Source organism: Pezoporus wallicus, unplaced genomic scaffold (assembly GCF_028554395.1).
Source record: "Pezoporus wallicus isolate ANWC-B61680 ecotype Strahan unplaced genomic scaffold, APGP_CSIRO_Pwel_v1 contig_8591, whole genome shotgun sequence".
Lineage (NCBI taxonomy): Eukaryota > Metazoa > Chordata > Aves > Psittaciformes > Psittacidae > Pezoporus > Pezoporus wallicus.
In genome coordinates, this window is record NW_026636146.1 from 1 (window position 1) to 13364 (window position 13364).

At 65.9% G+C, this 13364-nt stretch overlaps 3 protein-coding genes across 3 annotated transcripts; 2 read left to right on the forward strand and 1 right to left on the reverse strand.

Moving 5' to 3' along the window:
• The first annotated feature begins 552 nt into the window (after positions 1 to 552).
• LOC130593759 (calsenilin-like) lies at positions 553 to 2874 on the forward strand. Its single transcript, XM_057399132.1, has 8 exons — positions 553 to 697; positions 835 to 977; positions 1066 to 1135; positions 1211 to 1281; positions 1540 to 1647; positions 1741 to 1845; positions 2612 to 2674; positions 2807 to 2874. Exons 1-8 carry the CDS (start codon positions 553 to 555, stop codon positions 2852 to 2854), a joined length of 753 nt encoding a protein of 250 aa, XP_057255115.1. The 3' UTR covers positions 2855 to 2874.
• Positions 2875 to 2949: 75 nt separating this feature from the next.
• Positions 2950 to 7046, forward strand: LOC130593744 (fumarylacetoacetate hydrolase domain-containing protein 2-like). The gene is given in 9 exon segments (XM_057399106.1): positions 2950 to 2974; positions 3378 to 3487; positions 3490 to 3719; positions 4764 to 4980; positions 5056 to 5115; positions 5199 to 5361; positions 6569 to 6677; positions 6752 to 6839; positions 6925 to 7046. Coding segments are annotated over 9 exon segments (1065 nt in total). The 3' UTR covers positions 6988 to 7046.
• A 7-nt stretch (positions 7047 to 7053) lies between these two features.
• Positions 7054 to 13320, reverse strand: GPAT2 (glycerol-3-phosphate acyltransferase 2, mitochondrial). The gene is made up of 18 exons (XM_057399109.1): positions 13301 to 13320; positions 13008 to 13102; positions 12744 to 12857; positions 12549 to 12622; positions 12094 to 12204; positions 11288 to 11387; positions 11074 to 11210; positions 10874 to 10976; positions 10578 to 10784; positions 9773 to 10489; positions 9436 to 9700; positions 8265 to 8413; positions 8061 to 8138; positions 7851 to 7976; positions 7649 to 7769; positions 7455 to 7505; positions 7286 to 7341; positions 7054 to 7210 (listed from the first exon to the last, which is right to left on the reverse strand). Exons 3-18 carry the CDS (start codon positions 12855 to 12857, stop codon positions 7094 to 7096), a joined length of 2526 nt encoding a protein of 841 aa, XP_057255092.1. The 5' UTR covers positions 13008 to 13102; positions 13301 to 13320; the 3' UTR covers positions 7054 to 7093.
• Positions 13321 to 13364: the final 44 nt, after the last annotated feature.

The window sequence follows — 13364 nt, forward strand, 5'->3', positions numbered from 1 at the left end:
TCAAACCTGCAGGGTTTGGGGGTTCCCCCCTCTTGGGGGGGGTGGTTGGGGGTGATCCTGAGGGTTTGTGGGTGCGGGGGGAGGAAGCCGCAGCCTCCCCCCCCCGCCCTGCCCCCGCCCTGCCTCGTCATGGCCCAGCCTTGCCTATGGGGCTGGGCTGGGTCCAGCCCCACATAAACACCGCATTGAGGGGGTGCAGGGACACTCCCCACCTCCCCCCCCCCCAGAGACCATCTTGGGGGACCTGGGACCTTTGTGCCCCTTGAGACCCCCCAGGCAGAGTGATGGGGGGACCCCAGCCCACAGTGACCCCCAAACCCTCACAAGGCGGGTCCCCAATCTCCCATCGACCTCAATCCCCCCAGAGACGAGACATGGGGACCCCCAATTCCCATCTGGAGGAAGGGGCTCAGGGCTCCTCCTTCGCACCCTGGAATGCCCATCGGGAGGAGATGGGGGCTTAACCCCCCCCCGGCAGCACCCAAGGGGTGTGGGGCTCTCCTGCTGCCCCGGCACTGCAGAGCCTGTCCCTGGGCCAGTTTTCCCACCCCGATGCCGGCGCTGAGCGGCTCCGCGGGGGCCTCCCAAGCAGCAATTATTAATGAGGCATCATTTATTAATTACCTTCCGCCGGGGCGGGAGGTTCCGCACCCCGGCAACGCGCTGCTGGAGGCTCCTGGGGAAACCCTGCGATCGGGTGGCGACCCCTTGGGTTCTTCAACCCGGGGGTGCCCTTTTCCCCCCAGCACAAGGGGAGCGTGGGGTCCAGCAGCAGGTCTTTGGGGGGGGGGGGATTGGGATTGGGTGGGATGAGCCGGGAATGATGCGGAGGAGCCGCCTTGCTGGGGGCAGACGGCGGCGATGTCGAGGTGGAGCTGGCGGCCGCGCGGCACCAACCGGAGGAGCTGGAGGAGCTGCTGGCACGGACCAAGTTCTCCAGGCGGGAGCTGCGAGCCCTGTACCGCGGCTTCAAGAGCGTGAGTTGGGGGGGGGGGAACGGGGACCCTCACCCCCAGCGCGGCTGCACCGGAGCCGCGGCCTCACCGGCGCCCGCTTCCCTGCCAGGAGTGTCCCAGCGGCCTCGTGGATGAGGAAACCTTCACGCTCATCTACTCCCGGTTCTTCCCGCAAGGCGGTGAGTGCCGGGGGTGATCCCCATGGGGACAGGGGCCGGGATGCGGTGGCTTCACCGGCTCCCGCTCCCCCGCAGACGCCAGCACCTACGCGCACTTCTTGTTCGACGCCTTCGACGCCGACCGCAACGGGGCCCTCTGCTTCCAGGTGATCCATGAGCTCTTCCTTCAGGATCACAGCTCTGCTCTGGCTGGAGCCGGTGCCAGGGTTGATGCCGGAACTGCGGCACCGGCTTCACCGCGGGGATTAAAAATAGCTGCGAGCGAGAATGGAAACGGGATCAATAGGGATAAAACACAATTCCCACTGGGGCGTCCGCCAGCGCCGGTGCAGGGGTGTGAGATGAGGGTCCCATCCCTCGGGTGCCACAGGGATGTTCCCACTCAACCCCAGTTCCTCCGGCAGGATTTTGTCTTGGGGCTCTCGGTCCTGCTCCGGGGGACGGTGCAGCAGAAGCTGCAATGGGCTTTTAACCTCTACGACATCAATAAGGATGGCTGCATCACCAAGGAGGTGACACGGGGCTGGGAGCATCCCAGGGGATGGGCGCTGGGGACAGAGGTGCCCTCAGCAGAAGGGTCCTTGTCACCGCTCCGTCCCCCTTAGGAGATGCTGGAGATCATGACGTCCATCTATGACATGATGGGGCGCTGCACCCAGCCCGCGCTCCGGGACTGCGCTCCCGCGGAGCACGTGGAGCTCTTCTTCCAGGTGAGAGCATCCCCCTCGGCCCAGCAAACGCAATGGGGCCGACACCAGGGCTGACACTGGGTCCGCAGCTGTCACTGGAACCAGTGCTGTCACTGGCACACAATGGGGCTGTAACTGGGATGAGTGCTGTCACTGTTACACAATGGGGCTGTTACTGGGACGGGTGCTGTCACTGGCATACAGTGGGGCTGTCACTGGGTCCAGTGCTGTCACTGGGATACAATGGGCTGTCACTGGGTCCGTGGCTGCCACTGGGTCAGGGGCTGTCACTGGGACTGGCGCTGTCACTGTCACACAATGGGGCTGTCCCTGGGTCCGGGGCTGTCCCTGGGTCCGGTGCTATCTGTTGGGTCTGGTGCTGTCCCTGGATCCGGTGCTGTCCCTGGATCCAGTGCTGTCACTGTCACACAATGGGGCTATCAGTGGGTCCGGTGCTGTCCCTGGGTCCGGTGCTGTCACTGTCACACAATGGGGCTATCAGTGGGTCCGGTGCTGTCCCTGGGTCCGGTGCTGTCCCTGGATCCGGTGCTGTCCCTGGATCCAGTGCTGTCACTGTCACACAATGGGGCTATCAGTGGGTCCGGTGCTGTCCATGGGTCCGGTGCTGTCCCTGGATCCGGTGCTGTCACTGTCACACAATGGGGCTATCAGTGGGTCCAGTGCTGTCCGTGGGTCCGGTGCTGTCCATGGGTCCGGTGCTGTCCCTGTCACCCACCGGCGCTGTCCCTGGGCCCATCCCCGCTGAGCCCCATCTCTTCCCCCGCAGAAGATGGACAGGAACGGCGACGGCGTCGTGACCTTCGAGGAGTTCCTGGACACGTGCCTGAAGGTGGGGGGCTCCCATGGGCTTCATCATCACCCCCCTCCCTCCTCTTCCTCCTCCTCCTCCCCGCTCCTCACCCACCCCGCCATGGGGGGCTATGGCGGCAGCCCCGGGTCTGAGCCGCTGGTGTCTGCGCAGGACGAGGACATCATGAGCTCCATGCGCATCTTCGAGGACGTGCTCTAGAGCGGGGCTTCGCGCCGGGTTTTCTAATTAAAGCCACAGCCACGGTTTGGGGACAAACCCCGCGATTTCGGTGCCAGCGGTGCCTCGCCGCTGTCATGGCGGCGCCCACACGGCGGCCGCGCTGCGTATCCTAGCAACGCGGCTGCCTTTCGCATTGGTGGGCCCCAGGGCGGGGCGGGGACTCGGAGAGGGACGTGACGTAGGTGGCTCCGGGGAACCCCTCGGGGTCGGGGGGTCCCGCACCGGGAGCGGGGGGGACGGGACGGGGACGGGGACACCGTGGGGTCGGGGCTGGGGGACATCGGGGGGGAGATCCCCAGAGATTGGGGCTGGGGGGGGATCCTCATGGAGCAGGATCGGATCCGCCGGGAGCAGGATGGGGCAGGGGCATCCCTGGCATTGCGCTGAGCCGGGGAGGGGGGGATCCCCTCTGGGATCGGAGCAGGGCGGGATCGGGGGGGATCCCCAGGGATTGGGGCTTGGGGGGATCCTCATGGAGCAGGACCGGATCCGCTGGGAGCAGGATGGGGCAGGGGCATCCCTGGCATTGCGCTGAGCCGGGGGGGGGGGATCGGGGGGATCCCCAGGGATTGGGGCTGGGGGGGATCCCCTGGGGCCGGGGGTTCCTCGGGGCACGGCCGCTGCGGGACTCGCTCCTCTCCGGGCAGGATCCCGGGATGCGCCTGGCCGGGGCCATGCGCCTCGTGCGGTTCCGGGGACCGGGGGGGGCCGAGCCCCGCCTGGGGCTGGAGGTGGCGCCCGGCGGGGAGGCGCTGGTGGATCTGAGCGCGGCGGAGCCGGCGCTGCCCCGCTCCATGCGGGAGTTCCTCAGCACCGGCGGCACCGGGCTGGCCGCGGCACAGAGGTGGGTGCCCCCGTACAGGGGTGGGTGCCCCCGTACAGGGGGTAGGTGCCCCCGTACAGGGGTAGGTGCCCCCATATAAATGTGGGTGCCCCCATGTAGAGATGGGTGCACCCGTACAGGGGTGGGTGCCCCCATGTAGAGATGGGTGCCCCCGTACAGGGGTGGGTGCCCCCGTACAAATGTGGGTGCCCCCATGTAGAGATGGGTGCACCCGTACAGGGGTAGGTGCCCCCCATATAAATGTGGGTGCCCCCATGTAGAGATGGGTGCACCCGTACAGGGGTGAGTGCCCCCGTACAGGGGTGGGTGCCCCCATGTAGAGATGGGTGCACCCGTACAGGGGTGGGTGCCCCAGTACAGGGGTGGGTACCCCCATTCAAATGTGGGTGCCCCCATGTAGAGATGAGTGCACCCGTACAGAGGTGGGTGCCCCCGTACAGGGGTTGGTGCCCCCGTATAGAGGTGGGTGCCCCGGTATCCCCAGTATGGAGGTGGGTACCCCCATACAAAGGTGGCTGCCCCCCATATAGATGTGGGTGCCCCTGTACAAATTTGGGTGCCCCCGTACAGGGGTGGATGCCCCTGTATAGGGGTGGGCGCCCTGGTACAGAAGTGGGTGCCCCATACAGGGATGAGCACCCCCCATGCAAATGTGTGTGCCCCAGTATAGAGGTGGGTGCCCCCATATAGAGGAGGGCACCCCTGTACAGAGGTGGGTGCCCCTGTATAGGAGTGGGTGCCCCTGTACAGAGATGGGTGCCCCCATATAGGGATGGGTGCCCCCCTACAGAGGTGGGTGCTCCAGTACAAAGTTGGGTGACCGCGTACAGAGGTGGGTGCCCCAGTACGAAGGTGGCTGCCCCAGTACAAAGGTGGGTGCCCCAGTACAGAGTGGCTGCCCCATACAGGGGTGAGTACCCCCATACAAATGTGGGTGCCCCAGTACAAAGGTGGCTGCCCCACTAAGGAGGTGGGTGCCCCATACAGGGGTGAGTACCCCCACACAAATGTGGGTGCCCCCATACAGAGGTGGGTGCCCCGCAGGGCGCTGGAGTCGGGGGGTCACCGGGTGCCGCGCAGCGCTGTCCAGCTCCTGGCACCCGTGGGTGACCCCGAGAAGGTGATCTGCGTGGGGCTCAACTACCGCGACCACTGCCTGGAGCAGGACGTGAAGGTCCCCAAGGAGCCCATCATCTTCAGCAAGTTCCCCAGCGCCATCATCGGGCCCTTCGATGACATCGTGCACCCCGAGGACAGCACCGTGAGCACCCCCGGGCCCCCAGCGCGGCCCCCGCCATGCGATGGGTGCTCAGTTCCCCCCCCGTTCTCCCCACAGGAGGTGGACTGGGAGGTGGAGCTGGCCGCTGTCATGGGGAAGAAGGGGCGGCACATCCAGGTGAGCCCCGGCCCCCTCCTCCTCCTTCCCGTGGGTCTCGGGTTGTGGCCCCACATAGAGAGGTCCCCGTTGTGCCCCCCCAGGAGGCGTCAGCGATGGAGCACGTCGTGGGCTTCACGGTGGCCAACGATGTCAGTGCCCGGGACTGGCAGATGAAGAGGAACGGGCGGCAGTGGCTGCTGGGGAAAACCTTCGACACCTTCTGTCCCCTGGGGCCAGCCCTTGTCACCAAGGAGGCCGTGAAGGGTAAGGATGGGCAGGGATGGGGTGGGGACAGGGATGGGGTGGGGACAGGGATGGGGTGGGGTACAGTGATGGGATGGGACAATGATGGGATGGTGACAGGGATGGGATGGGGACAGGGATGGGATGGGATGGGATGAGGTACAGTGATGGGATGGGACAATGATGGGATGGTGACAGGGATGGGACGGGGATGGGGACAGGGATGGGATGGGGATGGGACAGTGATGGGATGGGGACAGGGATGGGATGGGGATGGGGACAGGGATGAGATGGGGATGGGAGAGGGATAGGATGGGGATGGGACAGTGATGGGATGGGGACAGGGATGGGATGGGGATGGGGACAGGGATGAGATGGGGATGGGACAGGGATAGGATGGGACAGTGATGGGATGGGGACAGGGATGGGATGGGGATGGGGACAGGGATGGGATGGGGATGGGACAGTGATGGGATGGGGACAGGGATGGGATGGGGACAGGGATGGGATGGGATGGGATGAGGATGGGGTACAGGGATGGGATGAGGTACAGTGATGGGATGGGGACGGGACAGTGATGGGATGGGGATGGGGACAGGGATGGGATGGGGATGGGACAGTGATGGGATAGGGACAGGGATGGGATGGGATGAGGATGGGGTACAGGGATGGGATGAGGTACAGGGATGGGATGGGGATGGGGACAGTGATGGGATGGGGACAGGGCACAATGATGGGATGGGGATGTGACAACGATGGGATGGTGACAGGGATGGGATGGTGATGGAGACAACAATGGGATGGGGATGGGATGGGATGAGGATGGGGATGGGACGAGGTACAGTGATGGGGTGGGGATGGTGACAGGGTTGGGATGGGGATGGGGACAGCGATGGGATGGGGATAGGACAGTGATGGGATGGCGACAGGGATGGGATGGGGATGGGACGAGGTACAGTGATGGGGTGGGGATGGTGACAGGGATGGGATGGGGATGGGAACAGGGATGGGATGGGGATGGGGACAGCGATGGGATGGGGACAGGGCACGGTGATGGGATGGGAATGGGGCACAGGCTCTTTCCTGACAGACACAAGAGGCAACAGGCACTGATTTGCCCCAAAAGCTCCATGTTTTCCCCACATGGGGGGGTTGTTGGTGGTGGTGGTGGCTCCTCAGCTCCCCCCATGCCCCTCCCTGCGGTGACACCTCCCCTCGCTCCCCACAGACGTCCACAACCTGCGCATCAGCTGCAGCGTGAACGGGCGGGTGATGCAGGACAGCAGCACCAAGCAGCTCATCTTCCGCCTGCCCAAGCTCATCGCATGGGTGTCCCGGTAAGGGGGGGCCGGCGGCACCGGTACCGCCCTCAGGGGCCATTGTGACACCTCCTGTCCCCCGTCCCCCCCAGGTTTGTCACGCTGGTCCCTGGGGACATCCTGCTCACGGGAACCCCCCCGGGGGTGGGCGTCTTTCGGAAGCCCCCCGTGTTTCTGAAGGTGAGGGGAGAGGGGGGGGCAGAACGGGATGTAAAGGCCCCCATGGATGGGCCGGGAGGTGCCAGTGTCTCCCTGCCCCTCACAGAGAGGAGATGAGGTGCGGTGCGAGATCGAGGAGCTGGGGGTCATCTGCAACAAGGTGGTGTGAAGATGGAGACGGGACCTCGTGCCCCGGTCCGGCTGCTTCCCCCCCTCCTGCCCACCCCACAGCACCCTTGTGGGGCTCAATAAAGCAGGAGCCGGGGCAGGATGCTCTAGGGTTGGATGAACTGCTGGATGAAGGCTTCCAGCCTCTCCCGGTTGGTGCTGGAGCGGAAGGGCTGGGCGAGGTGGAGCAGGGGGCCGGGGGGGCCCCTCACCTCCTCCAGCACCTATGGGGGGCAGATGGGGTGTCAGTGTGGGGCAGCAGGAGGTGCAGGGGGGCTGGTGGAGCCCTTGGCGCTTACCCCCATCTCCTTGAAGGTCTGCAGAGAGCTCAGGGCCAGGCTTCTGTTGGGGAGCTCTGGAGGCAGAGAAAGCCTTGAGGGACCCCCCCCCCCAAATCCCACAGCTTGGTTTGGGATGGGGGGGGTGGCCCCAAAGCGGGAGGGAGGCCCCGGGCACCCCCCAGCTCACCAGAGCCCTCCTTGGCCAGGAACTGGAGCAGCTCCTCCACGTAGGCTGCCTCTGTGTGGGGAGATGGGGGTCAAAGCCCAGCACCCCCAAGGCCGGGGCTGCAAAGGGAGCTGCGGCTCTGCCTCGGTTGCCCCAGAGCCCAGCGGGGTTTGGGGGGCCCGGAGGAGCAGTTTCCCCCCGGGGGGGGCTCTCACCGGGCTGGGGCCAGCGGGTTTGCCCCAGGAAAGCCACGGCTCCAGCGTAGGTGCCCAGCACGGGGCTGAGGAGCCGGCAGAGGAAGAGGAGGAGGCGGGGAGAGCCCTGGGGCTCCCCGAGCTGGACGGGGGGAAGCAGAGCTGAGTGCGAGCACCCTCACCCCGTGGGGGTGACAAAGGGACACCCCCCCCCCACAGGGACCTTGAAGCAGCGGCGCAGGGGCCCCTCGTCCTCGCTGTCGCTGTCGCTGAAGTCCATCCTGGGCTGTGCCTGGCGCCGGCTGAAGGCCCGCGGGGCCGTGTCGCAGACCCAGTGCTCGCCCTCCGGCTGTGGGGACAAGCCGGGCCCTCCGGAGCCACCCTACAGCAGCGCCGTGTCCCCTGCAGGGGGGGCTGCGGGGGGGACACCCACCTCCTCTGGCTCCAGCACCCCGCACAGGACGAGCTTGTCCACGATGTCCTCGCTCCAGCAGCCCAGGGGCTGGCAGGGCTGGGACGGGAGGAGGAGGAGGAGGAGGAAAGAGCGGGGCTGGTTGGTGCCCGGTCCTCCCCCTCCAAGCCACGCAGAGGCCACCGTGGTGCGATGGTGATGCCACCCTGTGCCACCGGCCCCTACCCGGAGCCCCAGCAGGTTTGGGGGCAGCAGCTGCAGCAGCTCCAGGGTCTTGCGGTGCAGCTCGTCCTGGCTGAAGATGATGCTGGAGGCTTGGCTGGTGGGCTCCAGGAAGGGCATCACCTCCGCCAGCAAGGCTCGGATGGCACAGGCTGCAGGGATAATGGTGTTACCAGTTGTTCTGGTGTCACCCACTGTCCCAGTGTCACCCATTGTCCCAGTGTCACCGGTTGGCCCAGTGTCACCCATTGTCCTGGTGTCACCAGTTTGTCCCGGTGTCACCAGTTGTCCCTTTGTCACCAGTTGTCCCAGCGTCACCCATTGTCCCAGCGTCACCGGTTGTTCCAGTGTCACCGGTTGTTCCAGTGTTACTGGTTGTTCCAGTGTCACAGGTTGTTCCAGTGTCACCCATTGTCCCAGTGTCACCGGTTGGCCCAGTGTCACCCATTGTCCCGGTGTCACCAGTTGTCCTGGTGTCACCAGTTGTCCCAGTGTCACCGGTTGTTCCAGTGTTACCGGTTGTTCCAGTGTCACCGGTTGTTCCAGTGTTACTGGTTGTTCCAGTGTCACCGGTTGTCCCAGTGTTACTGGTTGTTCCAGTGTCACCGGTTGTCCCGGTGTCACCAGTTGTTCCAGTGTCACCAGTTGTTCCAGTGCGACCCATTGTCCTGGTGTCACCGGTTGTCCTGGTGTCACCAGTTGTCCCAGTGTCACCGGTTGTTCCAGTGTCACCGGTTGTCCTGGTGTCACCCATTGTCCCGGTGTCACCGGTTGTCCCAGTGTTACTGGTTGTTCCAGTGTTACTGGTTGTTCCAGTGTCACCCATTGTCCCAGTGTCACCAGTTGTCCCAGTGTCACCGGTTGTCCCAGTGTTACTGGTTGTTCCAGTGTCACCCATTGTCCCAGTGTTACCGGTTGTCCCAGTGTTACTGGTTGTTCCAGTGTCACCCATTGTCCCAGTGTCACCGGTTGTCCCAGTGTCACCGGTTGTCCCAGTGTTACTGGTTGTTCCAGTGTCACCCATTGTCCCAGTGTCACCCATTGTCCCAGTGTCACCGGTTGTCCCAGTGTCACCGGTTGTCCTGGTGTCACCCATTTTCCCAGTGTCACTGGTTGTCCCAGTGTCACCGGTTGTCCTGGTGTCACCGGTCCCACTCCACGCCTCGCTCCTCACCTCCCACCGCCTCGCTGGCAAAGATGGGCAGGATGGCAGCGCTGTGGTGGCCCAGCTCCATCCAGGTCCGTGCCGAGGCCTCGGGGACCACCAGGACGTCACCGAGGGGGGAGAGGTGGTAGAGGTGGAGGCGGGCCCTGAGCAGGATGAGGCTGTGCTGCACCAGGGCACGGAGCTGCCCCGAGAAGCCCACGTCCCGCTGGCGCAGCAGGATCTCCTCCAGCAGCCAGGCGAAGTCCTGCATGAGCCGGGAGAGGAAGACGCCCTGGAGGAAGAGGAGGATGAGCAGGAGGCTCCACCAGGAAGAGAAGCCTGGAAGCGAAGCTCTCCTCCTCACCTCCCGGTACTTGTGCAGCAGCAGCGCGGACGTGATCCCCACGGACATGACGGCGGAGCAGGACACGCTGTCTGGGAAGGAGGGAGGAGGGAGAGGGATGCCTGGGAGTGAACAGCAGAGCCAAGGGGTGACCCTGCACGGACCGGCTGAGGACGGACCCCGCCACCCCTCACCGCTCAGTGAGTGCAGGCCCAGGTTGGTCACCAACTCTTCCTCTGGTGCCTCCAAGCTGGTGGCCTTGGTGGAGCCAGGAGCCCCGAGCCCGGTATTGCCGGCATCCAGGTGGCCGGGCCTGTGGAAAACGGGGTGAGAGGGGTGAGGAAGTGCGGCCGGGAGCCCCCGAAGGCTCCGTGCTGCCTGAGGCTGGGTCCTGCTCACCACGTGCCGAGGATGCTGGGCAGCAGCAGCAGCTCCTCCGGCTTCCCTGCGTACCTGCCAGGGCTTTTGGCCACGAACTCCTGGGAATGGGGATGAAGGAGCTGTCGGTGCGCACCGGAGCATCACCGAGCTGACCGGATCCACTGCAGCTTCCCATAGAGACGGGCTCAGCAGATCCCCTGACACCCCAACCGCCCCCATCCCAAGGCTCCTGCCCCACTGCCCTACCTGTAAGGAGAAGGGCTGGGCAAAATCCACCCGGACACAGCCGAGGTTCCGGCGCAGGGCCCGTAACGCTGCCCAGAGGCAAGCGCCGATGCCGAGGGGCTGAGCGCCGCGCTGGGAGGGGGGGGACAACACCGAGGCGTTATTGGGGTGCCCGGGGGTGAAGCGGGGGCTGCACTCCCCCCGGCAAAGAGCCCCTCACCGCTGCCTCCGGCTGGGATCCACCGGGGACCACGTCGTAGCCGATGCCCACGGGGACGAGGAGGACGTCGGGCACAGCACCGGCGCGCACGGCGCCCTGCACCAGAGCCAGCCAGCGCCGGGCCGAGGCCGAGAGGTGCAGCGGCACCGCGGGCTCCTCCAGGAAGATGAGGAGAGGCTGCCGGCTCCTCAGCACCTCCTCCACGTACTGCAGGGGGAGCGGGGTGAGGCTGGGGGGGCACCCACGGCTTGGGCAGCCCCTGCTTTGAGGCACCCCCGAACACCCCCAGCACCCACCGCAGCCAGCACGGCCCCTGGGAGCGCATCCTCCGGGTCTCTCCGTGTCTGCTGCTCCATTCCTGCAGGCAGGAAAACCCCTCCGAGGCGCCGGAGCAGGGATCTGCGGGGGGACAGGGGACAGCCGGCACTGGGCTGTGTCCCGCTGGGTGCCCCCCCCCTCCAAGGACTGCCCCACACCGGTGCGTGCCCGGCCTTACCGGAGGCGAGGGCTGCAGCCCTGGGCGCCCACCGTCACCCTGGGCACCCCTAACCCCTGGGAGAAGAGGACGAAGGAGAGGAGCGGCCCATCCAGCTGGGATTTGTGCGTGGAGAGGAAAACCAGGGGCACGCGGGGCTGCAAGGGAGGCGTGGGGGCTGAGCGACGGGGGGGCCGGCGGCGTGGGGCCGAGGGCGGCTTCAGCGGGTGCCCACCGTGCTGGCTGCCCTCAGCACCGTCTCCAGCTGCCCCCGGTGCAGCTGCACGCTGAGGAACAGGCGGCTCAGGAGCTTCAGCAGCGCCCAGTGGCAGATCCTGCAGGAAAAGCAGGGAGGGAAGAACCCCCCCCCACCGGGCCACGGCCACCCCCGTTCCCTGCCTCGGTGTCCCCATGGAGCAGCAGGGCCCGGCTCAGCCCCATCCCGGAGGGAAGGAGCTGCTCCCTTTGGCTTGGCTTTGATTTCCACCCTCCCGGTTTGGGGTTGGTTTAATCCCTGCCTTCTCTGCCCCGGTGTCACATCCCCTGCAAGGAATCTGGGGGGGAAATATCCCCAGGGAGCTGTGAGGGACCCAAAGGGTCCTCCTGCACCCCTCCAAGCCCCCTGGTGTTTCCCACAGCATCCCCCTGCATTCCCAAGGAGACGGCACCAAGCACGAAGCCCCCACTCAAAGCCCATCCAAAAGGGGCTTGATAAAGAGCACGAGAGCCCTGGAGAGGAGGGGAAGGACTGGGAACGCCCGAGCCAGGAGCTGGGCTCCCTCCAGGAGGAGGTGGGAAGTGGCAGGGAAAGGGGATCCCAGCCAGGGAGGGAGCCCAGACCTCAGCATGAGCAGGGAGAGCGGGGCCTGGATGTCACCCAGGAGCTCCAGGATCTTCTCCTTCCATCCATCCCCCCGTGCCGGGCCACGGGCGGCAGCAGCATCCTGCACCCTGCGGAGGGATGGAGGAGGTGGAAGCATCCCGGCCCCCTTGCTCCAGCCACCCGATGGGATCCCCCAGAGCCCCTCTGCCCGCTCCCACCTCCTGCTGCGGCAGAGCCGTGCCGGGAGGTCCCCAGGGGTGTCAGCAGGAATCCGCCAGGAGCAGACAGCCAGGAGCCCGCAGACCCTGCGCGCCAGCCAGCCCCGGAACCTGCGCACGGGCACAGGGAGCCGTGGCAGAGGCTGCTCCAGGCCCGGAGCTCTCCCTCCCTCCCCACCTTACAGCTCCTGGGGCCAAAGGAAAAGGCTTGGGATGGGCGCAGCCCCGGAGCTGGGAGAGGAGGGAGAGGATGGAGCATTGGGAAGAGGCTGGGAGCCCGCGTGAGCTTGTCCCTGTGCCGGCTTCCAGCCCCCCAAACAGCCCCTCCTTGGAGGCACGACGGAGCAAGGCTGATGGAGAGGCGTCCCCAAGGCTCCTGCGCAGCAGGGGAAGGGGTTTCCATGGGGATTGGGAATTCCCTGGGGGATAAAGCACCGTTTATGCCCCGGCCTCACCGCGTGTCCTTCTCCGTCACCCGGCTGATGTCGCGGAAGCCGAGGGAAGGGAAGCGCTCGGAGTAGAAGCCATCCTGGAAGCAAGGAGGGAACGGGCATTATGGGGGTTCAGCCCCACATCTCCGGTGCCGAGATGGGGCTCATCCTCGCCACCAGCATCCCAAGATGCCCGGGGTAGCTCCACGAGGCTCTTACCCAGCTCATGGGGGTGCAGGTCTGGCAGCAGCGCCCCGAGTCCGGGTGGCACCTGCCCAGGAAGGGCAGCACGACCTCCACCCTCTGCCCCCCAACACAGAGCCACGTTCTCATCTGCGGCAATGGCAGAGACCGGGAGGCTCCGGGAATGCCGAAGGGGGGGAATTTCCTCCCCAAAACACTGAGCAGAACTCACTGCATCGGGGGGGGACGGGACGGGACAGGGAGATGCCGCTAAGGGGAGATCAAGGGGGGGTCACCCACGTTTCTCACTCAGACCCGGATCCGCTGGGATCAGCACTCGGGAAGGCTCCAGCAGCAGGTTCCGTGCAGGGAGGAGCCCTTGGAGCAGAGCAAAGCTGTGGGGCACAGAGCAGGGGGGCTCAGTGAGGGGTAGGGGGGGGGGCCCTCATCCCACCAGCCCAGGACCAGAGCCGTGGGGCAATGGCGTGAGGCAGGATGTGACCTGTGGGGTGCTGGTGGCGTGAGGGGAGCGGGGTCACCCCCTTGCTGGGGGTCCCCTCCGTGCCCACCCTTGTCCCCAGGGGGTCCGGTACCTCGGGATGGGGCTGTCCTGGTGGAGACACAGCCCTGGGTGTGGGGCTGGGGCGGGGGGCAGCA